The sequence below is a fragment of the Vidua chalybeata genome, chromosome 22 (assembly GCF_026979565.1).
Source record: "Vidua chalybeata isolate OUT-0048 chromosome 22, bVidCha1 merged haplotype, whole genome shotgun sequence".
NCBI classification, from domain to species: Eukaryota; Metazoa; Chordata; class Aves; order Passeriformes; family Viduidae; genus Vidua; species Vidua chalybeata.
In genome coordinates, this window is record NC_071551.1 from 3487188 (window position 1) to 3511593 (window position 24406).

Here is a 24406-nt window from a genome sequence, read left to right on the forward strand (position 1 = left end):
CCCATTCCATGCATTTTCAAAGATGTGCTCTGTCTCCAGAAGGCAGTTGGCAAGGATGAGTGATTATTGAGAGTTCAGAACCAAAACCAAAGAGTGACATGCACAAAAAAAGGAGGAAAATGGAAGAAGAGAAAGTAGAGAACTGCAACACTTTGTTTTCACTAACATTTAATTTTTGTTCATATTTCCAGCTTGAGATAAAATTGGACTTGCCAAAGGACTTGCCAGCCTGTGAGGCTACTTCAGACGTTAACCCACATCAGCAGTCAGATAAACTTGCATCAGGGAAAAGAAAAAATCTTAAAAAGGTTACGACCTTATTTTCTGATAGGAAAGGCAGTAAGAGTGATGCTGATGGAACACAGCAACAAGTCCAGTAACAGCCATGTAAAAAAGCTGGGTTTTAAGGGGAAGATGGTCCTATTGAAGTGGAATCTGTCCTATTATTCAGAGAACCCTGGGGCTTCTTTCTCCTGTGCAGACCTGGAAGCGATTGATGTTCTAAGAACATGGATTTTATTGTACTACACAAGCCCTTTAAGTAATTTTTCTTACAATTACTGGTAATAACTTGAAGGCAATAATGACCAGCAACTGAGTTTAGTCACTGACTAGAAATGGATGAACCTAAATCATTGTTAAAATACTCTGTTCTTCCCTCCAGAATGACCAAACATTTTCTAATAAGGGGATTTTAAATATACTGGTGTTTGTCTTAGGAAATTAGTACTGTATGTCTCATTTGAGCTGGGAAGCAACTCCATTTCCTGCCTTTATGAACCATATTATCCTCAAATAACACATTCCTTTGAGTCCTGTGGTTATTTTGCCTCATGACATTTGATTCATCCTATGCAGGAAACAGGGAAGGAATTAGCAGGTTCAGCAGGTGTGCTCAAGGGAAAAGAGATAGGAATGTCAGCTCTTCCTCATTTCCTATCCACCACAGGAATAAACCCCACAGGAGTTCAATAAGCAGCAATAACTGAGCACGGTGTAGTACATTCCAGCTCCCTTCTTGAAGGAATGTCCTCTCCTGTACATCAGGCACTGATGCAATTTACTGAGAAATAAGGGGCAGCCCAGAGCTGTTTTCCTGCCTACATCCCAACAAACTGTTTAGACAAAGAGAACTGAGAAAAGTCCACTTCTCACCACTTAGACAGAGCTTTACATATAGGTGGTACAAGAGATTTTGACCTAAAAGCCAGCCCTTAAGGGCAAGTTGTATATAAAAAGCACAGCTCACTTTTACAGGCTGCCTGTTATAAAGTAGTGCAAGAATGTATTGATTTAAGTTGTTGTTCAAAGCTCCCTCTGTGATCCAGACCTGGACTTAGCCTGAGGAAACTACTCCTGGAACTAAGATCTGAGTCTTAGTAATAGACAAAATATTAATGAGATCATGTAAGCATACATTATTGTTAATCACCTCTCACAGGGAGGCAAAGCCTCTCACCTGTTCATTTAAACCTGGAAGGGCTAAAGTTAAAAAATATTTAACTCATAACTATGAAGCTTCTCCTTGAAAACAATTTTCCTGATGAATTCTAGTTCATTTTGTCATGATCAATACTGAACTTGCTAACACAATAAGCATGCTTGATTGAGAGGAAAGTAGCAATAGAATTATTGAGAAGGTAAACCATGCTTCCATTTCATGCAGAAAATTGAGCAAGAGCTGCAAGAATGACTTCAAGTTTCATACACCTGACAAAAACCAATCGGTAAAGAAATGCAAGAGCAGAATATTAAAATTAAAGACTCCTCACAGCAGGCTGATGTAGATGCACAATAACTGCACACTCAGTACGCTGTACCTGAGCCCCAGCTAGTGGTGGGAATTACAGATGGCATTTTTACAGGAAAGATGAGCATGTTCATAGCAGAAAAGCTTCAGATTCTTATGTATTGCCTCCTACTCATTGAGCCTGATTTCATTTTTAAAATGCTTCCAACAAAACAAAATCTACATACTGGTTACTCATGGTTTGCTTACACCATCTATACAGCACCTCAGCAGTTCTGGTTGATCCAGCTGCTGGAAGTTGGAAGAAGCAGGAGTGCAGGCAATGAGATGCTTTTTCTTTTCTTGGTGCTATTTCCATCCTCTGAGCCAGCCTGTCAGTACACAACTTGTAGGCAGCACAACCAAGAGCTGAAAACTATTCTTACGTCTTCTTCCTTCCATGGAGTATCACCAACATATTCTCTCAACATAAATATTTCTTGATTAAGTAAGTTTAAATGATTAATTCAGCTAAGAAACTCATGGTCATCAATTTTCTGGACCCAATACTGTAGTGTCCAAATCAGTTTATAGAGACAGTCCTAAAATATCTGCTCCAGTTTGCAATGGAGATTATCCAATGTCATTGATAAATTTACATTTTAGTGAACTTTATCTTTAGCCCTGTGACACTGTTGGTGTAATTTATACAGATGAATTTTAGCCAGTTAGTGTGAGTAGTATGCAGGAAATGGCTACTAAGCCCATCTTAGTACAACTGCCCCATCCCTGGAAGTGCCCAAGGCCAGGCTGGACAGGGCTTGGAGCAGCCTGGGAGAATGGAAGGTGTCCCTATCCACGGCAGCAGGGTAGAACTGGATAATCCTTAAATTCCAATCCAACCCATTCTATCAAGTCCTACAGAATTTACCTGCTGGACTGAAGATCTCAGCAGCTGTCATGTTCTGGAGAAGGCAATGATCAGTTTTGGACAGGAGTCATCTCTTGTGTGAAACAGGGTAAAAGCCTTGGGATCACAACCTGTGATCAAGATGAAATAAATCAACATAACTGTCTTAACACCCCTCTTGTCCCATCAGATATCCTGGGTACCCTTTTGCTAAAGTCGGTCAAATGGGAGTTGTGGGAAAGCCCTTTGGGGCAGGATATAGAACCCAAATGTGTAAGACTAACTAGATATGACCTAGGACCAATTCCATACAGTGGTCCTGAAAAGGGACCCCTCCATAGCTGTAGGAAAAGCAGCTCTTGTGGGGCAGCAGGTGAGGAACTTTTGTACAATGTAACAGATGAGTGACAAGCAACCCATGAGACATTTGAGTCATGAGAAAGCTTGGACATTGCTTCAAGCTTTGAAAAATTAGATGTTTGTAACAAAACCTGCTTCTGCTGCAGGCTGTAGAAAGCAGAAATGAGGGCTGTGAAGGACCTTGGGGTTAAGAAGGGCACACCTAAATGAGCAGGAAAGGAAAGCAGCAGGAATACTTAATGCTTGAGTCTTAGAAGTCCCATTCCCCAGGACATTTTGAGAACAACTTCCCAAAATATCTGAGCGGTTCAGTCGATTCTCTATTTTCCAAAACTACACTTGTAGAAAAAGGTGGTAATATTGCTTAAATTCAGAGCTATTAATAACCAGTTACCTGAGCAGTTCAGTCTTCCCCAGAGCCATAACGTGCAGCACATTGTCTTCTATGTTTTTTAAGGACAAACCAGAAGAGCACAGAAAGCTAAGATAAAAGAGACCTTGTCCCATTTAACAAGAGAAAAACTGGCCATACTGGTATCACTGGAGTCCACCTAATTTCAAGGCTACTTTAGAACTTCTGATTAAAAAAAAAAAATCTTTTCCAGAAATGTTTTTTTCCTGCCATGGCTCACTAAGATTTTCACACACAAGAAGATAATTGTCTCTAACCCACGAGTCACCTTTTTAGTCACCCTGAATATATTCAGTCAGAAGCCCAAGATTTACAAAAAGGTTTTTGCTAGTATTTGTCTCTCCCGTGTGCTTACACACATCCAAGTAACCAGAAAAGCTTATTCATCATTTTAGAGAGCACAGCAGCAGAAATACTGATGTTTTCAGAACATAAACATTTAAATGTTCAGAACTTTAATCAAATAAAGATTTGTAGGCTTCTCTGAAAACTGAAAGTGTAAATTGAAAGTGCAGATCCCCTGGAACACCAGCAGATGGTAGATATTCTCAATATAAATGTGGGGAAAATAAGGATGACTTCCACATATAGTTGGAGAAAAGTTATAATTTCTGTTATTTGTGATAATTTTGAGAAATCTTATACTTAACTTTGAAGGTAGAAAGTTTCATATTCTAGCTAGTTGGGTAGGTAATTTGTTCTAAGTTTTAAATTTTTCTGTTACACGTAAAGGGCTCTAACATGTTAAATGGGAACCTTGATTTTTCTTAAAATAACCTTCAGACTTACACAGGTGTAACTAGTCTAGTTTAGTTACAAAATTAAATGTTAATACAGCTAAGTTAGAATTAATTTAGTCTAATAAGTCAAAGTAGTTTAAACCTCTTTGAGGTTTTCTTACTACTAAAATTAGAGGCTTCAAAACTGATTATGGTGTACCTACAAAACATTTTGTAATAGAAATGCATCCTGAGTGTTCCAGGTGGAAAAATCACCGTGTCCTGTTATTTTTCAGTCTGCTGTTGCTTGCCAAAGCTAAGCATCACTGCAGAGGTGTTCAAATTCCTTGGCAGTGTGAGTCTTCCAGATGTATGAAAGGTTATATTTGTAGCTGTTTCTTGGTAATATGTTTTTAAAAAGCTGTGTTTTGATAAGAGTGGGCAGACAGGTGATTTGCCTGGCTACTTGCTGAGGAAATCCAGCTTCCAGCTTCATGGAATGGAATGGGATTCCTCTGTCCTGATGCTTTACGAGTACTTTTTGTGTCCAGACTTACTGACAGTTTTAATGTTACTCATTGATGTACATAATCAAACAAATGTAGAACACTTCTGAACTTACTCTTCTCTGTAACTGTATTAATGTCCTATGGATTTAAATCGGGGATTTTCCTCCAGGAAAATGGCAAATTCTTAACAATTCCAGGTAAAATACAGTCCTAGCCTGTGAGGAATACATCTTTGACTGCATTATGAATAGAACATTCAGGGGAGAGAGAAATTAAGGGCAGACACACTGTCATGTCCTGCAGTACAAACACAGACATCTCCCAGCAGGTGATTATAGAGGTTTTTTTTTTTTCCTCTCAGGTACTTGCTCAGAAATAGCAGAGCAAAAAACTTGCCTTAGATGGAACAGTACAATTTGTGTGCAGCACAAATGGGTCCAACCCAGCAACAGCCTGGGCCCCTCTGGGCTGTGAGGGTCAGTTCCCACATCATCAGTGACCCAGATAATTTCCCCTCAGCCAACTTGTTGTTTTTTTTTTTGTTTTGGTTTGTTGTTGTTTTTTTTTTTTTTTTTTTTTTTTTTTTTTTTTTTTTTTTTTTTTTTTTTTTTTTTTTTTTTTTTTTTTTTTTTTTTCAGTCACAGGTGAGAACCCTGTGGAGCTGCTTTACTGCAAAAAGATAAAAAAGACATAAAAAAAGGGGGAGGGGGAAGAGCTTGGAGAACCTGTTGATTGTCTGGCAGAGGGTGGTGGATGGAGGTGGCTGGGGCATGTGGTGTGATCTAAGGGGGCTCAGGGGGTGGAGAGGATAAAGGGGGTAAAGAGGGTGAAGGGGGTGAAAAGGGATAAAGGGGATGGAGGGGAGGAAGGCAGTGCTGGGGTGAAGGGGGAGAAAGGAGTGTAAGAATGAAGGTGATGAAGGGGTGCAAGGGGGTGAGGGGAATGAATGGAAAGAAGGTGATGAAGGGAACAAATGGAATGAAGGTGATGAACGGGCTCTTGTAGATGTTGGGCGTGAAGGCAATGTAGAGGATGAAGGCAAAAGGGGCTGCTGGGGATGAAGGTGATGAAGGGCAGGAAGAGGCTGCTGAGGATGAGAGCAATGAGGGTGATGAAGATGATGAGGGGCAAGAAGGGGCATTAGGGATGAGGGCAATGAGGGGGATGAGGATGACAAGGGGAATGAGGATGATGATGGGGATGAAGGGCAGGAAGGGGCAGTTGGGGATGAGGGGAGTGAGGACAATAAAGCCGATGAGGGGGACGAAGGCAATGAAGGGCAGGAAGGGGCTGCTGGTGATGAGGATAAAGCCGATGATGATGATGAAGATGAAGGGCAGGAAGGGGCTGCTGGGGATGAGGATAAAGCCGACGAGGACGATGAAGATGAAGGGCAGGAAGGGGCTGCTGGTGATGAGGATAAAGCCGATGATGAAGATGAAGGGCAGGAAGGGGCTGCTGGGGATGAGGATAAAGCCGATGATGAAGATGAAGGGCAGGAAGGGGCTGCTGGGGATGAGGATAAAGCCGATGATGATGATGAAGATGAAGGGCAGGAAGGGGCTGCTGGGGATGAGGATAAAGCCGATGATGATGATGAAGATGAAGGGCAGGAAGGGGCTGCTGGGGATGAGGATAAAGCCGATGATGAAGATGAAGGGCAGGAAGGGGCTGCTGGGGATGAGGATAAAGCCGATGATGAAGATGAAGGGCAGGAAGGGGCTGCTGGGGATGAGGATAAAGCCGATGATGATGATGAAGATGAAGGGCAGGAAGGGGCTGCTGGGGATGAGGATAAAGCCGATGATGATGATGAAGACGAAGGGCAGGAAGGGGCTGCTGGGGATGAGGATAAAGCCGATGATGATGATGAAGACGAAGGGCAGAAAGGGGCTGCTGGGGATGAGGATAAAGCCGATGATGATGATGAAGATGAAGGGCAGGAAGGGGCTGCTGGTGATGAGGATAAAGCCGATGATGAAGATGAAGGGCAGGAAGGGGCTGCTGGGGATGAGGATAAAGCCGATGATGATGATGAAGATGAAGAGCAGGAAGGGGCTGCTGGGGATGAGGATAAAGCCGATGATGATGATGAAGACGAAGGGCAGGAAGGGGCTGCTGGGGATGAGGATAAAGCCGATGATGATGATGAAGACGAAGGGCAGAAAGGGGCTGCTGGGGATGAGGATAAAGCCGATGATGATGATGAAGATGAAGGGCAGGAAGGGGCTGCTGGTGATGAGGATAAAGCCGATGATGAAGATGAAGGGCAGGAAGGGGCTGCTGGGGATGAGGATAAAGCCGATGATGATGATGATGATGAAGGGCAGGAAGGGGCTGTTGGGGATGAGGATAAAGCCGATGATGATGATGAAGATGAAGGGCAGGAAGGGGCTGCTGGGGATGAGGATAAAGCCGATGATGATGATGAAGACGAAGGGCAGGAAGGGGCTGCTGGGGATGAGGATAAAGCCGATGATGATGATGAAGATGAAGGGCAGGAAGGGGCTCTGGGGGTCCCGCGGCGGGCCCTGCCCGCGGCCTCCCCCGCACGTCACTTCCGAGGCTGGAGACAAGATGGCGCCCGGTCGGTGCCGGCGCTGAGGCCGCTCCGCCGCCAGCGGGGCCCGGGTGAGCGGGGCGCGGCGGGACCCGCCGGGCGCAGCCGGGCCGGGCCGGGCGGGCGCGGGGCAGGGCCGGCGGCGCGGGGAGGGGGCCCGCGGAGGCTGCTGCGGGTGCGGAGCCGCCCCGGCGTCCGCGGGGAGGCGGCGGCCGGGGGCGTGAGGGCAGCGGCGGCAGGTGCGCGACCCGCGCCCGCCGGGACGTGGGGGCGCCGCGGGGAGGGGAAGCGAGGATGGAGGATGCGAGGGAGGCCGGTTGGAGGAAGACACTTCACGCCCTGGCGCGGCTTTTTCAATTTTTTTTTATCTTGAAAATGCTGCCTCGGAAGTGTCGGCTGGCTGCTGCCGCTGCCAGCCCGATGCTGAGAGAACTCTGCTCTTTCAAACTGTCTTCAGAAGTTCTGGCACTTCGCAGGCCCCAAAGCTCCTGCAGGTCACGTTCCGCCAAGCTGAGTGAGCAGGGCTTGAAGAAATTAACTCCAGAATTGGTTCCCTCACTGGAAATGTCCATCTGTGAATTAATCTTCTAAGTCGGAGAATAATTCATTGTGCAGTGGTACCGTGGGGAAAAAATGTTTAGGGTGAGATGAAAAATATCCGTGTAAGATGTTTAGAACAGCTCAAGAGATGTATCTTAGGGGCATTTTTTATTTGAAGGCAGAGCAGCCTGCGGAGCTTTGCTGATAACCATCTCACGGACAGGTAGCTGAAGTATTCAGTGAAGTTTCCAGTGGTTTCAAATTCATATGAAGCTGCAAAATTTCTGTTCTGAAGCAGTAAAGAAAACTTTAAGTTGTTTTCAGCTGAGGAAGGAAGAGAAGGCAGTATGACTGCACCTGCTAAATGCTCATTCAGTGGCAAGAGAATTATTCTTATTTCACGTTTGAGTGAGCAGCAGTGGACAGCTCTAGAGAACAGCAGGGCTGCTTGTGCTTCTCGTGCTGCCCCAATTTGCTGTTCCCTGGCTGTGCTCTGGACTTTGGGCATGCTGTTTGGATGCAAAGTCTTCTCCAGCTTGTTCAAATGTACTAAATAGATTAGGGTAACTGGAGATGTACAGCAGCAGAGCATGTAATTATGTTCCTCCCCAGGAACTGTAGGAACTCATTACAAGAAGTAATGGTTTCAAATTGAAAGAGGGGAAGTTTAGGTTAGATATATGGAAGAAATTGTTCCCCATGAGGGGGGTGAGGCCCTGGCACAAGGTGTCCAGAGAAGCTGTTGATGCCCCATCCCTGGAAGTGTCCAAGGCTGGGTTGGACAGGGCTTGGAGCAACCTGGGGTAGTGGAAGATGTCCCTGCCCATGGCAGGGGGTGGGACTGGATGAGCTTTAAGGTCTCTTTGAGCCCAAGCCATTCCATGATTCTGTTATTGTTGTCTTCTGGCACTTACAACATTTCAGTAAAAACGATGGGCATGTTAAGAATTCAGGGCTACTTTCCTTGGTGTAGAGATTTCCAGCTCTTCCAAAGCATAATGGTGAATCATTGAGAGCATTGGTACTTTTCAGATGGAGATCTGTGTCACTGATAGATGAGGGAGTGATGTTTAACAAATAAAAGAACTTTTGGACTTGCAGAGACAGCAGTGAGAACCATGTAGAGGTAACTGTTGTTTTTCAAGGATATGGCTCCCAGGATTTGCTGGGACAGCAGTGCCTCCACAGTCCATAGCACAGACCATAAAAATAGTGGCACTTACAATGAAACCCTATTTACATTAATTAAAGGGGAAATCATCACTTTGGATAAAGTATCTTTGCTGGGAGTGCCAGGATAAGTATGGTGTTTGGAGATTCCTGAGTTGGTGCCTGTTTTATGGGAGTCCAAACAACAACTTTCTACCAGCACAGCATGGAAGGTGGGGAAGAATGTTCGAGCTCTTTTGTGCATTGATATAACACATCCATTTTTTACTATTGAAAATTTGCTTGAGAATGGAAGAGAAGTAAAGCAGAAAGTATATAAATATATAAATAAATCCTTTTCTGTAACAACTGAAATGGCTCTGGAAGTCCATCCTGCAGTGCAGTGATGTCTCCATTCCACTGTTACACATAAAACTCTTGATCCTTAGGGATAAACAAGTAATATAAACTGTATAAAAGGGAGATGCTGCTTACTGGGTGTCTCTCTGTTGGAAACAGAAATTCAAAGAGGTTTAGAGATGACCAGTAATATATTCCTGCCTTGGCAAACCTGTGTAAAGTACTGTAATATCTTTGCTGTTGAACTTGTTCTCATGGAGAGGGCAGACATGATCCTGATACTTAACCCCTCAAATGACATAATTTCTTTTGCCAATATGTTTTTTCTCCACTGAGAATAAGCTGAAAAATATTTCTTCTTTGCTTCTGTATAAAACATGCTGTAGTCAAAAGTGGGAGGATGAGTCCTGTGTTGTAAAAAGAAATGACTGAAATTGGCTTTTTCACATAGTAATAAATCAGCAGTGTACTTACCTGAGAAAATTTTTGTTGGGTTTTATTGCATTTGTGAATCAAATTGAAGTACACTCATATCTGAAGATTGGAATGGAATTTCTGCATATTTGCACTTGTTAGAGACTTGTTATTTTCTGTTGACTTCTCTTGACTAGTTGCTGTTTAATTAATAAACTTGGGGTTTGTGTAGTGTTGGTGATTTCTTGGCTTATTATCTTGGTTACCTGAATAAACCTTCCTGAGGTGTAGCAGTTTATTTGGTTATGTGGCAGTAAGCAAAGCCTTTTTTCTTACTGGACAATAGGTAATAGATTTTAGTGTCCAGAAAATCATTGTCTGCCCATTTTTTCTCTGCTCTTATTCAGGCAGCCTTGAGTGACTAAAAATGTCTTTGCATTTAAGTGCCTGTCCATAGAAACAGGATGCCCTATCACATGCATATTTTAAACTTTTTGAGTTAACATGACATTTATGTTTTTAAATTGGCAAGCTTTAGTTCACGTAATGCATGGAAAATTCGCGGGTGAGAGTATTTCAGTATTGAAAACATCTAGCTGTCCTGATGTTTAAAAAATCATCATGTGCTGCAGCTAGAAAGTAAAACAAAGCCAAGAGCTGTGCAGTATCCCAGCCTGAACCCCGGTCATTAGGAAAAGAGGCCATGGAGACGTCCAAGTTGTTCCTGGTTCTCTAATGAACATGTTTTTTACTGGAGCAGTGACGTAATGCATGTCCCATTTTCAGCTTCCAAAACAGGATTGATGCTCTCATGCCTGGTTTTTCCTTCCTCTGAATTGGAAGCAGCATTCTCTTTCAAAATGCTTTTGGATTCTGGGTTTTAAAAAAAAAAAGCCCACATACAGAAGTTATAAATGTGGCTTATAAAACCAGAAGATAGTCTACTTACCAAAACCTAGGAGTGCTTACTAGTCTGTTTCAGTCTGAGTGAGTTGGAAAGAGATGATCTGCAATGCTGGTTTTGAATAAAATCACTTGCTTTTGTTTGCGGACTTTATTCCTAACAACATAGGTTTTCTAAGGGAATACTTAAAATTCTGAAGCATAGATTCAGAAATAATGTCAAAGTACTTTTTGCTTTAAGGATTTTGTTTTAAAGACCACAGTGTTTCCTTAAATACAAATGTCTTGTATATTTTTATATGAATAAATATAACTTGTTGGCTAAAACTGAGCCTTTCAGAAAAATAAATTTTTCTGTGACTCTAAGACAATGCAGTAGATCTTCTTTCTCTTCTTGGTTTCTCAGATGCTTTAATCTCTTAAGTAAGTGTGTGGTATTTTTGTACTCATGAGATAGTAAGGAGTAGTTTAAAGTCAATATAAGTTGGCAATGTTTTCTGAGAATTAATTTTGAAAATTCAGGTCGCTGGTGTGTGTCCTTCTTTTGGGATAGAACCTTTATTGTTCTTTTCTTAGGGCTGTCACTGAATGGTTGAAGTTCATTATGGTAAATGTTATTAATAATATCCAGGTCTTTAATAGATTAGGTTGTGTTGCTGTTGAGTTTGGAGGGGAGGTTGGATGAAAATACTTGCCATGTGTATTTGATGGAGCTGCTGAGTGACTTTTTCAAAGTACTAATGCAGTTGTTGACTAACTTTAAAACTGATTTAATGGGGCCATCATTGTGCCTTTAAAAGAGGACAGATTCCCCTGGTGACACATCAGAGTAGCATGGGGCTTTCTTCGGGGCTTTTCTGGGAAATCCTGTACAGGACCTGACTGCCTAGCTGGGAATCCGTTCGTGCATGGAGTCACAGCCTGCTCCTGCTTGCAGTGATGGGAGTAAAGACCTTGTTGGTACTCACTGGTTGTGCTGGGAGCTGAACTTTGGGCAGCAGTTGTAGAATTCGTTTCATGTTTTCTTGAGTTTGTTGAACTTTGTGTACCAAAAGTTAAACACCAAGTTTACTGTTACAGATACTTCTGTTCTTACAATCTTTCATTTTAGATAGAAAGGAAACTAGTGGCTGCACACAAGACTCTGTACAGTATTAATTTTACTTGGTTTCCAGTACAATTAATCTTGCTTTCCACATAGTTGAATTCACTGTTAACAAAATAAGTAATGTGGAAGAGGGAAAAAAAAAAAAAAAACAAACTGCAGGTATAAAATTTTAATATGAAGTGTGTATTTTAAATTAATAGCTTTAAAAATACTTCTTAAAGCTTTTGGTTTACTACAAATTTAATTTCTCACTTAATTCTGTTTTATGCTCAGGTGTTTCCACTGGTAATTGGTAGTTGGAAGAATATAGAGTAGTGCAGTCTGTTAGGAATCTGCCTAAACTGTGTTGTGTGGATGATTAACTACATCAGTTTGTTAAGGTGTGTTGTCATCTCCTAAGAAATAGCATTGAGAGGTCAGGATACAACCCGTTGTATAAAAGTTGAATAAAATATTTACAAAATTTGTACAAATGCCATTCTTTTTGTTTCAAAAATTCTTTGTTAACTATTAATTCTTAGCAAAGTATTTTTGAATTAGTATATGAAAAAGAAGAAAAGTGTATTTTTACCCCTCAAATGAAACAAAGTAAGAAGATTTTGTCTGCTTTTCAATTTTTTTGAGTAATTTGTTCAGTAACTGGGCTAAGAAAATTCAGCTTAGAGGAAATTTTCAGCTTGACAGGACTTTGCTTTAACTCTGCAGCCCATCACTTTATTGCTATTTACTTGCCTCAGATTCGACACATTTAGTGTGGATAGTGATGGTGTTCAGTGGTTTTTTTTTTCTGTAACAAAGTGCTTTAAATCCTTATTGTCTGTGTGTAGCTGGAGTTTTGGGCAAAGTGTGCAGTGTTGGAGGTGAGTGTCAGAGGACTGTCACTCACCACTGTTTCCTAGACTCCTTTCCAGATTTGTGCTCAGAAGTGTTGATGTGGACAGCTGAGCCTGTGGCATGGAGGGAATGATGATCTTTGGTGAGAGGAAGGAGAAAAGGTAGAAACAGGCAGGGGAGACAGTAACAACAAACTCGTGCCAGCCACAGCCTGTGCTCCTCAGGCTGTGCTCCTGTGCACACAGGAGGTTCTGGCTTCTCTTGACTTTATGTGAGTAATTGTATTAAAATATTCTAACAGTATATAAAAATGAGACATTTGATACTAAAAGTCAGTTTGGTTTCATACCAGGAAATTACTTGACAGCTCTCCTGCTACAGAAATTATTTCATTTATAAAATGATGTTGCGTGGGTTTTGTCCCAATGAACAATGACTGAGATTGCTGGGTTTTTCCCTGATGTTCAGGCCTCAGCCTAAGGACAGATGTTTATGCTGACTCCAGTGCTGAAATCAGTTAGAAGTTAGTAATAATGCATTCCAAAAGGAATGCTTTGCTTTGGATGTGTACAAGCTGCTCGGATGGAGCTCCTTATCCCATAACTGCTCTTTGCTGGGAAACTTTAAATCTCTCAGAATCAGTTGCAAAACTGGAACTGAAATACAGATGTTCCAGCTCTTTGTATAAATGCTCACATATTATGGAAACACTGGGACAAAAGGGTTAATCCTGGAAGAGGTGTATACGAGAGAAATATCATTTCCAAGGACATTTTTCCTTTTCTTACGGATTTCTTAAGCAGGGTAGCATTTGAATGATGCTTGGCAGTGTTGTCACTATTGCACAGCATTAAGAATTCTTTCAGTGCAAAGATGAGAGGGATTATGTGAAATCTATTTGGAGTAGATTTTGCTTGAACTTATTTTAAATTAAATGTTAGTACTTATGCAGAGTACTTAGTTAAAAAATTCAGTTGATCATTGTTATAGTAGGAAAACTAAAGACAGGGAAGAAATAGCAGTACTTGAATAAAGTGCTTTAAGTGAAGATGGACCAGTTCACTTTCAAAAATGGGGGACGTTAATTATTGAAAATTCTGTATAACAATGGGTCTAAAAGTGTTTTGGGCCTAATATGCAAAAAAGCTGTTTTGTATACATTAACAAAGAAAGGAAGTGAGTTGATCTCGACCCTTAGATATGGCATCATTCTGATTAGTTTCCCCTCAAGTTGTGAGTTTCCAAATTTGATGCCTACTTGAACTAGGAATTTTTGTCTGATACTTTTTGAAATCTCAGGCTTTTATTAAAAAGGAATGTAAAATGCATTAGTGTAATAAAATACCTCAATACAGTTCAATTTAAGGAATATTTTCCTGTTTCTAATAGAGGAGAGTAGAGACTCAATACATGCATTTTTTTAGTTTGAAAACCATGTATGTCCTTCTGTAATGCTTTGATATAAAATTCTAAAGAGATCTGACTTCTAAAGTTCTTAAAAGTATTCAATCCTGAGCAAACAAACTTACTTTAAAGAACAAATGGAACAATCTTACCTGAGCACATCTGTTACATCATCATTTAAAGTAGGAAAAAGATTAATGCTAGATAATCTTGACATTATTCAGACACATTTGAGCTGTAATAACAAAACTGCAGCTTGGAGCAGATTTTTTTCTAAAGCAAAATGCTCCTTTTCTACAGACAATTTAGGACGAGAAACTACAGCTCTGTATGTACTTTCAATTCAATGTAAATGTGTACATAGGTACATATTACAATTGTCTGTTTTTCTTTTTAGGGTTCATGTAATCAAAGGAGTTCCTTTGTTGTGTGTATCTTTTCAGAACACAACAGGAATCCAAAATGAATCAGGTGAGTAGAAATGCAAGACTTTGTCAAAATACGTAGAACAGTTAATTATTAATAAGAAAAGTAAATCATCCACTAAAAAATGTTCTTTAAAAACTTCGGTCTCATTAAATTTCATCATTATCCATTTTTGTGAGATTGTCTGTTAAATTTCATCATTCTCCATGCTTGTGAGATGTCTGTTATTTCATGGATTCGAGGTTTTTGTGAATTCCCTTTAGCAGTGTGTAAGTTATTACTCCTGGCACCTCTTCTAAGAACACTGCTGCAGAAAATTCTATTTCCTCCTGAACCTGTACGTAATAATTCAGTCCCTTATAAAAGTGGCTTGAAAATTGAAGGCTTCCATTTTTTGAAATCCTTTTATTATCACATTATTTTTTCTAATGTTCAGTAAACAATCTGCCACAAATTGATTGATTGGAAAATGTCACATTTTTCTGGAATCTGAAGTGTTTCTCCTGGAACCAAGTGGAAAGAGTGGGAAAGCACATTTCCTTTGTGGAGCAGCACTGTGCTGTGTGGAGTCATGAGCATCCTGCCTGGAGGGTGTTGCTCTAATCAGCACCAACTGTGCAGCATTTTATTCTGCATTTGTTTATTAAGTAGGAATTGTCCATCAGTTTGTCTGTCACACACAGCTGTGTTACTTTGAGATACAGAAAAAGTACATGTTGCCTCACATTTTTCTCACAAGTCTCCTCTCTCTGCCTGATGTTACCAAGCCCCTTCGGCATGGGAATGTGACCACAGGATATCACAGTGCAGGAAAGCCATTTTTACTTTGCTGAAAACATCAGCCATGAACAGAAGCTTTATGAGTCAGAAACAACCACATTACACAGTTGTATAAAATGATTTGTGTACTTCAGTGCCTGTAGCTAATGTGTGCTTCTGTTATCCTTATTTGATCAGCAGCAGGCCTGAGTACAGTTAGCATTTGCTGAAGTATGTTATCTGTGAGGTCATAGAGGCATATGCATAAGTAATTACAGCATGGAATGGGTTGGTGAGATATTTCCTGTTACTTTTTTCCCCTCTGATACAAAGTAAAATGTCATCAATATATTTGTACATATTAAAAAGGTGAAAAGCAAAATAGAATCTCTATCAGAGTGCTGAAATATGTATTATGAAAAACTATACTTGTATTATATCTATAGACAAATATGAATTACATATATAAAATAGAAATGGCATTTGAATTAGCACACTTTTAAGCATTAATAGCCTGTTCTGGGGAGCAGGGTTAACTTCTGCTTCAAGATTTCTATTGAGAATTGAAATTTTTTCACCTGTAAGGTTTGTTTTGGTGCACTCAGTGGCATGAAGCCAGCAGCCTATTGCTCTGTCTGCTTGAGGAATAATCCTGCCTTATTAGTCATCCCAATAAGCTTTGGATTCTGCTAAAACTCTGAAAACTGTGGATCCTAATCTGTAATTGTTACTATTGACTGCTTCCTTCCCATGTGTGTGTCCATGTCCCCTCATGTCCTGTCTGTTGTTGTGTTCCTACACTCTGATTTGTTTCTAGAATTAAATCAGATTTCTGTGCTGTCTCAAAAGTCCTCATCTTTCTTATGGGGACTTCTGATCTCATTTGTGCTGTGCTGTGCTGTGTGTCATCTTCCAACTGAAGAGTGAGATTGCCCTTCCTTAGGGAGTTCTTACAACAGCTTAGGGTCCTCCTTGGGGTTTCTGGCTTTCACCTTTTGTTTCCAAAGCACACGGAGCCCACAGAAAACTTGAAATTGTGAAGGAAAACTTTTTCTTAAATTCTTTGATATGGCCTTTTTGTTGTGAGGAGAAGAAGGATTAAAAAAAACCCATCTGTTGTTGGAGTTCATGTTTCTGGGTTTCTTGGAAGTTTGCTGTCTCAGGATAGGCAGTCCTCTTTTGAAAGGAAATCTTCCTCTAATATGTAAATTAGTTCATCAGAATAGCTGAATAATTGATTTTAAAGCCCCCAAGCAAACATGGGATTTGATTGGTAGCATTATCTCAGACTGAGAGAATTTGTTCAGATTGAAGTAAGACAGAGTAGGAGGAATTTGGGTTCTACAGGGAAAACAGCATAGGCAGCTACTTAAAAACTGCTGAGGACTGCAGGAACAAAGGACATCTGCACTTGTACTGAAACTTCCTCCCCTCATTCCTTCTGAATTTTTCAATGATTATTTCAAATACTTCCATTACATCTTTAATTTTCAAGCACACAAATTGTGTGAAATTGTGGCAGAGAGGAGTAGCCAGGTAAGGTGCCTGGACAAGGAGAGACCTCTCTGCTTTCCTGTGCTAGCTGGCACAACTACCCTTCCTCAACTCCCCCTTGTAACTTCTCTGCCATCCCCTCCCTCCTCCCCTCCCTCCCTCCCTCTTCAGTGGCATCCTTTCCTTTATCTTCTCATTTATCCTAATCCTGTTTCCACCCTAACATGACACTCACTGGCTGGCTGTCATTCATTGCACTGTTCAGGATGGTTTCTTTCCTTTTCACTCTAATCTTTTATCAGCTATAAATATTTTGTTGCAGGTGCTTTTTCTACTCTGCCTAAATACTGTTTGTACCATTATGGACTAATCTGTGGTTGGTTCATGAGTACAGTGGTATTGAAAGTGGTGTGAAAAGTTGCTTAATGTGTTAAAAGAAACTGTCAGAGTGTCTGGGCTCTGGATTTGATGCAAACAGGAAAAGATTGTTTCAGTTAAGGCACCACTTCAGCCCTCAAATGATCCTTTGGAATTGTCCTAAAGTCACTTCATACTGGTTGATTTAAATGCTAGAATGTAATTTTCTGATGAACTTCAGAGTAAGAAGCTTAAAAGTGAAATAAGCTTCAGGTGTTTTTGTATTCAAAATTGCAGCCTTGGAAGGAGTGGAAAATTACTGTGTTAAGGCTTCAGATAAATGCTAAAGTTGGCTGTAGGACATGCAGAAGTGCACTACCCTTATCAAGGGGTGAATTTTGTAAACAGAAAAATAAATTTAAATGTGATTGTTGAGTCTTGGTAGAAAAGTGATTGAAATGCAGTATTTCTCTTTGGTAGACAGACATTGCTTGGGGACAAGTTGTGATTGGGAAAACGTTTCAAGTAGCTACATCTAAATTGCAAATAAAAAGAGATTGCACTGATTTGACTGAACTAAATTGTTTATTTTACTGTTTTGAATTTGATTGCTTATTACCATTCATTTGAGGTGTGAAGTGTATTGTTGTGTAAAGGCCATATCCAGTTTTCTAGTACTTGTGAAATCCATTAATATGACAAGTGTTGGATGAGTGTGAGTGTTGTGTTCTCTGAATGTCCTGCTAATCTTTGATTTATGTAGGTGCACAATAAAATTCTGATTGTATACCACTCCATACAAATACACTTCTTAAATGGTAGAGCAGTTCAGGGATATTTACAGTTAAAAGGTGTGACTTAAGGAATATACCAGGAAAATCAAAGATGTATCACAGTGCTGTACACTTCTGTCTGAATCAGTTGAATCTGTTATGATAGGTTAAAATTTATTTGCAGGGTTGAAATTTGAGGTTTTTAACTGCTCATCAAAACACCAAACCAAAACCAACACTCTCCAAAGAAACCAAACCCCCAAATAAAACCCAGCCAAAAAACCATCCTGCTTTTAGCTTGAAACTGGAAGTGGACCATTCTGAGAGCTGTCAGCCACCCTCTTCTGTTTCTGTATATAACTTGTTAGAAACCACTGGGAAAAGTAGGATTGTTTCTCCCCTGATGAAATCCTGGAGTAACGTACTGGGAAGATTTTTAGGTTTCTTTGATAGGCTGGGAAGAGCATGTTTCTTTTTCAGCTTAGACATGGCTTCTTGCATATCAGTTCAAGGCAAACAGATGTCTGAAAATCAGGCTGCTTTCATCAGTATTTTTCCTCTTGGGTTGTTAGAAGAGCAAAATAAAGCTTTGCTGTGCTTTGAATAGACTTCAGCTATTCTAACTATTGAATAAGAATTTATCCCTGGTATCTCCATTCTTGGATGGGAAGGGATTTCTGGCATTCTCTCTCTTCCATGGTTTCCAATTTGGGGGTCTTTTTTCCCCTGCAAATAGCTCTCTGGGAGCTCTCTGAGCAGCTGTTAAGGTTTATGAAGGCAGCACTAGAATAACCTTGCTCTGACACCAGTTTTATAATTTTCCTCATTGTTGCAATTAAAACTGGCAGAAGATTTGTTCTTTTAACTTTACTCAGCAAATTTTCAAATGTAGTGAATATATTGCCATAGCAGCACCCTGACAAAGACTGGGTGCTGAGGAGCAAGGACTGAGAAGCTTTATTTGTTTTGCTTTAGACAGAAAAAAAATGAAATTTGATTGCATATTGAGACGCATTTTAAAATATATTTCCAGTAACCTTTCAGTGTATTTCAAAAGTCCTCACTAGAAAATACTCTTGAATATTACTCAGTAGTTTGTGAAAATTACTATTGTATCTCTGCTTTATGGTTATAGGTAAAAGCCAGAATAATTTCCAAAAAATTAAAGTTTATTTGGAAAAAAAATTCAGTTTAACCTCTTCCTAAAAATGGGTTCAGAGGTCAAGTATAACATTCTTAATATTAGAGTTGTTCCTGCCATTACCAGCAGTGTTTGTTCCTGACCAGAATGATTAGAGTTCCCTATCAGAAGGCAGGGAGTTATTTTAGGGCATGTGGTTCAATAAAGGCTTAAATTTCACCATGCACAGTTCATTTGGAATGTGGACAGATTTTATAGGAAACTTTGCATTCCTGTAACGTTGAAATTCTGGTAATTTCTATCAGAAATAGTGTTTTGTTAATTCTAAGTAAGTAATAGGAAGCAGGTTGTGTGAGTAATAGTATGGATAATATTAATATTAGTAATAGTATGGATAATATTATAAGAGTAATATCAAACCTTGGAGGCTCCATAAAATGGAACTAATCACTTACTGGACAGTAAATAATTCATTAGCTTTATATTGCCTATCAAACTTTAATATAGAAATACCTTAAAGCTTCTTGTATTAATCATAAGCTGCTGGCTAAAGTTCTGAGCTGTTACTTGATGTAGGAAATATGAGTAACATTTATGATACTGAAATAATTACTATTAAAACCCTTTTATTTGCTTTAAAAGCTGCTTTTAGCTTAATCTCTTTTGCATGTTGACATGCACATACTTCCATCACCAGGAGCTGCAGTGACAGGAGAAGGGGGAATGCTTCATGCTGACAGAGAGTGGTTTAGGTTGGCTGTAGGGAGGATTTGGCTGTGAGGGTGGTGAGCCACTGGCACAGGGTGCCCAGAGCAGCTGTGGAGGCCCCGTCCCTGGAAGTGTCCGAGGCCAGGCTGGACACTGGGGCTTGGAGCAGCCTGGGACAGTGGAACGTGTCCCTGTCCATGGCAGGGGTGCCACTGGGTGGCCTTTGGGGATGTCCTTGAGGAGATCTCCCCACTCCAGGGAGGAATCTCCACACACACTGCAAGAAGGGGTGTGTCAGAAGACCCTGTTCAGAAGTGGCCCTTGGCTTTTCTGGGGTGAAGTGCTGGACTGTCAGTCAGGTGTCCCCAGGCAGCCGTGCCAGCTAGGCAGCTTTAGGCAGGTTATCAGTAGTATCCCTCTTCTGTTCCTTTATCAGGTGTTCTGGCAGCTCTGCCACATCTTCTCCTCACCCTCGGGATGTTTAACTTTGGGATTGATGAGTCTGCCTGGTTTTAGCATTATCCAGCACCAAAAGCAGCATGACCCCATCCCCTCCATTCCCCACTGATAGCTTTGCAAGTAGGGCATTGTCTTACCCTGTTCCAGGCAGAACATCCTGCTGTGGCAGAGTGGGTGGTGTATCCCAAGTGCAAGGTCTCGTGCCTGCATTGGAGTGGTTAATTTACTGCAATATGCTCACTTCAGTCGGCAGAGCAAGCAACTTTTCGGATTTTTTACTGTATGCACTTCTTGGAACTTTGAGTTTGGTTATCTCCTAGTTACTTTTTAGTCTTTCTCACGAGGGGCACTTTGTCACATAAGGCAAGAGAAGAAAATATTTTAGATTGGTTTTGGGGTAATGATTAGGTTGAGTATGCCTGGAAGTCATTCTTTGAAAAAGGGAAATAAATGATTGCTAATATATGTGAAATTATCTTTAGTACGGTGAGTTTGGAAATTTTACTTCAATTGCAAGTCCGAAGGTTTTGAGGTTCATGTGGATTGATCACTTGTTGTATTCTTGTTTTTGCTGTTAATGGTGGTTGGCTTTTTGACTTGTAGAACACAACTGACTCCCCTGTTGCTGTGGAGACCTTGGATGATGTTCCTGAGCACGTGCTTAGGGGCCTTCCTGAGGATGTGAGGCTCTTCCCATCTGCTGTTGACAAGACTCGGCTTGGTGAGTGCTACAGCTGTGAAAAGAGAATGAAGATTTTTACAGTAGCTCACATAAATTTGAGTTGCTGTGAAAGCCTGGTGCCCTCCTGTGCTGGCTAGAGATGATGTCTGGTGTACTTGTCTGAAATAATTCCTCTTGGGAAGAGTGGACAACTCCCCAGTCCAAGACAGACACATGTAATGATCTTAAGAATGTGAATTTTGAGTAGAAGAATTGCTTGGAATAACTTAGATTATTTTTAACTCCTGATATGTGTCTCCTCAGGTGTCTGGGCAACAAAATCAATTTTGAAAGGCAAGAAGTTTGGACCATTTGTTGGTGACAAGAAAAAAAGATCTCAAGTTAAGAGCAATGTGTACATGTGGGAGGTAAGAAACAGCTTGTAAATGGAAAAATGTGCCTGTCACCAGGTCAATATTTTGTATTTAGCCTTTAATTTTCCAGATATTTTAGAAATAAACTTGATGTAAGGTAATTGCCATCTGTTACTGCCATTACTAATGGTTATTTATAGACACTTGGATGGAACAACTATTTTGAATTACAAAGCTTTAGAAACCATTGGCATTGTTTGAAATTGCTGTATTTCTTATATGCTATGTGTGGATCACAGTTGTCCTTAAGAGTTTGCTGCTGATCTTTGCTTTGTTGGCTTGAACCCTGAGTGCAACTGAGTGCTGTCAACTGCTTATGGAATTAGGGAAATTAGAGGGTATGGAATCTCTTAAGGAAGCCACACCACTCCTCCTCATTTAGCTCTTTGAAGACCAGCTTTTGGAGCTTTTGTAAGAGTTCTCAAGTGTTGCAGTATTTCTTGTGCTGGGCTTGCCTTGAAGCAGGTGCTGTCTGGGCAGCTGAGCAGCTCTGGAAGCTTCACTGCTAGTCAGGAGACCCTGGGTAATATGTAGATTTCAAAATATAAATGTCATAGTCTGGAGCTGAATCCCATCTTCAGTGTCTTTAAGGCAGTTCATAACCACTTCCAAAGACTTCTTCAGTCTTTCTGAAGACAAGCACAGGACATGGTTTTAGCAAAGTGAATAGTCGGGGTGGGGAGAGGTGGGAGAACTGTGGCATAGAATGTTCTGGAACATGGATTTTTAGGCTAAAGACACTGATAATGGTCATCCATCCTTCTGTCCCCTTGCTTGCAAAAATGGAACTCCCTGAAACACTAAAAACATGCACAGAGCTTAGAGTTAACCTCTATCAGAGGAATTGATCTAGGACATTCCCATAAATGCAAATTACCCTTTAGAAAAGCAATACAATTTTCAAGTAAATGTTTGTTGCATTGAGCTCATGCTATCACAAGCTCCACTGCATAAGGTATCTCCAGTTTTGATCTGTTACAGGAACATTTGGTGAGATGGAATCAGTCAAGTAAATTAAAGTAAATTATTGACCTTACAACCCTGTTTCTCAGTGCTGGGTGCTGAATGTTCATGGTGGATATTTTTTCAGTTTGTGTTTACAATGAAGTGATAATGGGAACCCTTGGTAGATTCCAGAGTAATTCCAAAAAAAGTGTGTTGCTTTTAATAGTGATTTTAGAGTTAGGAAAAAAGCAGCTAAAATGAGACTGCAACAGTTGGTCTCATATGCTGTTACCTGAAATCAGTCCAGGATCACAACTGTTAGGAAATATGGTTTGTAGAAGGATGGTGGTGTGTAGGAGCAGTTCCGTACATGGACACTCAGCTTGGGGAACAACCTTTTCCACAAGTGTTCCACTTGCTTCTTCAGTCAAATTAATCTGAATAAAAAATAAGGCTTCTAAAACTGGCATCTCCAGTCAATTTTAATGGTTTTGAACTGTCATACCAGAGGCTCATTGTGAAAAATGCAAGTTGTGTGTGTCAGTATATGCCTCTGGTATCTGAGGAGAGAACATCTTTTCCTTTTCTACTGGTGAAAAGCCACAGTTGGGAAAGTGAGAACAAGTGTCTGAAAAGGGAGGGAAATGCTGGTTCGGATGACTGGCACAGCTGTGCTGAGTGGGTTTTGTTGTAGGTACAGGAATCACTTAAAGTCACAGTGTTATGGAGAGGAGTTGGAGCTATTTTCTTTCTCACAGTGCACAAGGCTTTAAAACAACATTCTGTAAATTAGACTGTAATATTCTGTAAATTAGAAAAGCAGTAAGGTATTTTGGTTTGTTGAAAACCCATAATAAAGTAATATAAAAACATAGTAGGGTGTTATTTATATATATATAAGTAATCAGTAACTACATTTAGACATATATTCCATATCTGTTCAGCTCTCCCACAGCATTCTTTGGCTCTTCTCTTCCATTTCAACCAAAAGAATTGCTTTTGCAGTCTCACCTGGGATGCTGTTTATGCTTTCAGGTTGTGAGGGCTGGGTGAACATTGTATCAAAAATCAGCTGATGAAATCCATGCTGGAATAGTTTAAGTAAGGGAGATGTTTTCTATTTACTTGGAAAGAAATGAAGATGGTTATATGTTTATTAAAACTTCACTTGTATTGATAAAATTGTATTTCATTTAACCAACAGTATTATCAGCACAAAAATATTTGAATATATTAAGTAGGGTTTTTTCTAAGCTGTTGTAGAAGTGTACGTAGGATTGAAATTGGAGAACAGTTTGAAAAGCCTTGGAATTACTTGCAAAGTATCAGAAAATAAAAAGCTACAACATTGTAGTTTTTTGGACTTGTAGAAAAACAGAAAAGGAAAAATACCCACTGATAGCTCTTCTCTTAGGCATCTAACTTGGATTATAAGAAGAGTGGGAGATGCATAACATCTTGAAGGAGAAGCAGAGTTACCTGTCATCAGAAAATAGTGAAGATGTCAGTCCCCTTTTTGCTTTACTGCAAGTTGTCTGGAAATGTAAACCAGGAGTAGGTGTCAGCCTTTTCCCCAAGAACAGAAACCAAAGAATTTACACAGCATCTTGGAACATGCAGAATTTTATTGACATGGTCGGGTTCTTAAGGTGATCACAAGATTTCTGAAAGGTTAAAATGTTCTTTTATACCCTAAAGAAAGATTAAATGTAAAGTATGTTTTTAAATATAAAGTATCTTTCCAAACAAAGCAAGTGCTTCTAGCTTCTATACAATTACTTTTTCTAATTCATCAGATGGTAAAAATAAAGCTCTGTGGCCTTCATATCTTAAAATCAGTCAATTTACTAACTGCAAAATCTAGAGTATCATTTCAGGCTTGCCAAACTGAAAAGAAAGTGTAAAATGATTTAAGGATTTTGGCTTTTGAGCCCAAAGCCTTCAGAGAGGGGATTGCAGGCCACGAGTGGGTTTTTTTTCCAGTTAGCAGTTTCTCTATAAGATTGCAGAAGAGCAGCAACACTTTGCCAGTCCAGCCCTGGCTCTGCCATGCCCTTTGTGTTGTCTCTGGCCTTGGGTGGTAGTGAGTGCTTCATGGAGCTGTGAAATGCAGTGTTTTAGTGCTGCAGCATGGCAGGGTGGTAGAAATACTGCAACCTTCTTTGAAAGATCTCCTTCAGAGCCACTCAGAGTAAGGCCACCAGAACAGCCTTTTCAAGTCCATGCACACACACACACCACAGATAGCTCAGCAGAGGAAAGACAGGAAGGGTCCTTGTATGATGTATTCCAGCAAAGGTTTATTCCAAAGCACGCCAAAGGGATCAGGGACAAAGAC

At 40.4% G+C, this 24406-nt stretch overlaps 1 protein-coding gene across 5 annotated transcripts in view; it reads left to right on the plus strand.

The window, feature by feature from the left end:
• Positions 1-7210: 7210 nt before the first annotated feature.
• The window catches only part of PRDM2 (PR/SET domain 2), a 63452-nt gene continuing 46256 nt past the window's right edge, over positions 7211-24406 (plus strand). For all 5 annotated transcript variants that reach the window (XM_053962946.1, XM_053962947.1, XM_053962948.1 and 2 more), the window contains exons 1-4: positions 7211-7270; positions 14309-14382; positions 20632-20749; positions 21014-21117. In XM_053962946.1, coding sequence (XP_053818921.1) covers positions 14374-14382; positions 20632-20749; positions 21014-21117 — 231 coding nt within the window. In that variant the 5' untranslated portion in view covers positions 7211-7270; positions 14309-14373. The remainder of the gene's footprint in view (positions 7271-14308; positions 14383-20631; positions 20750-21013; positions 21118-24406) is intronic.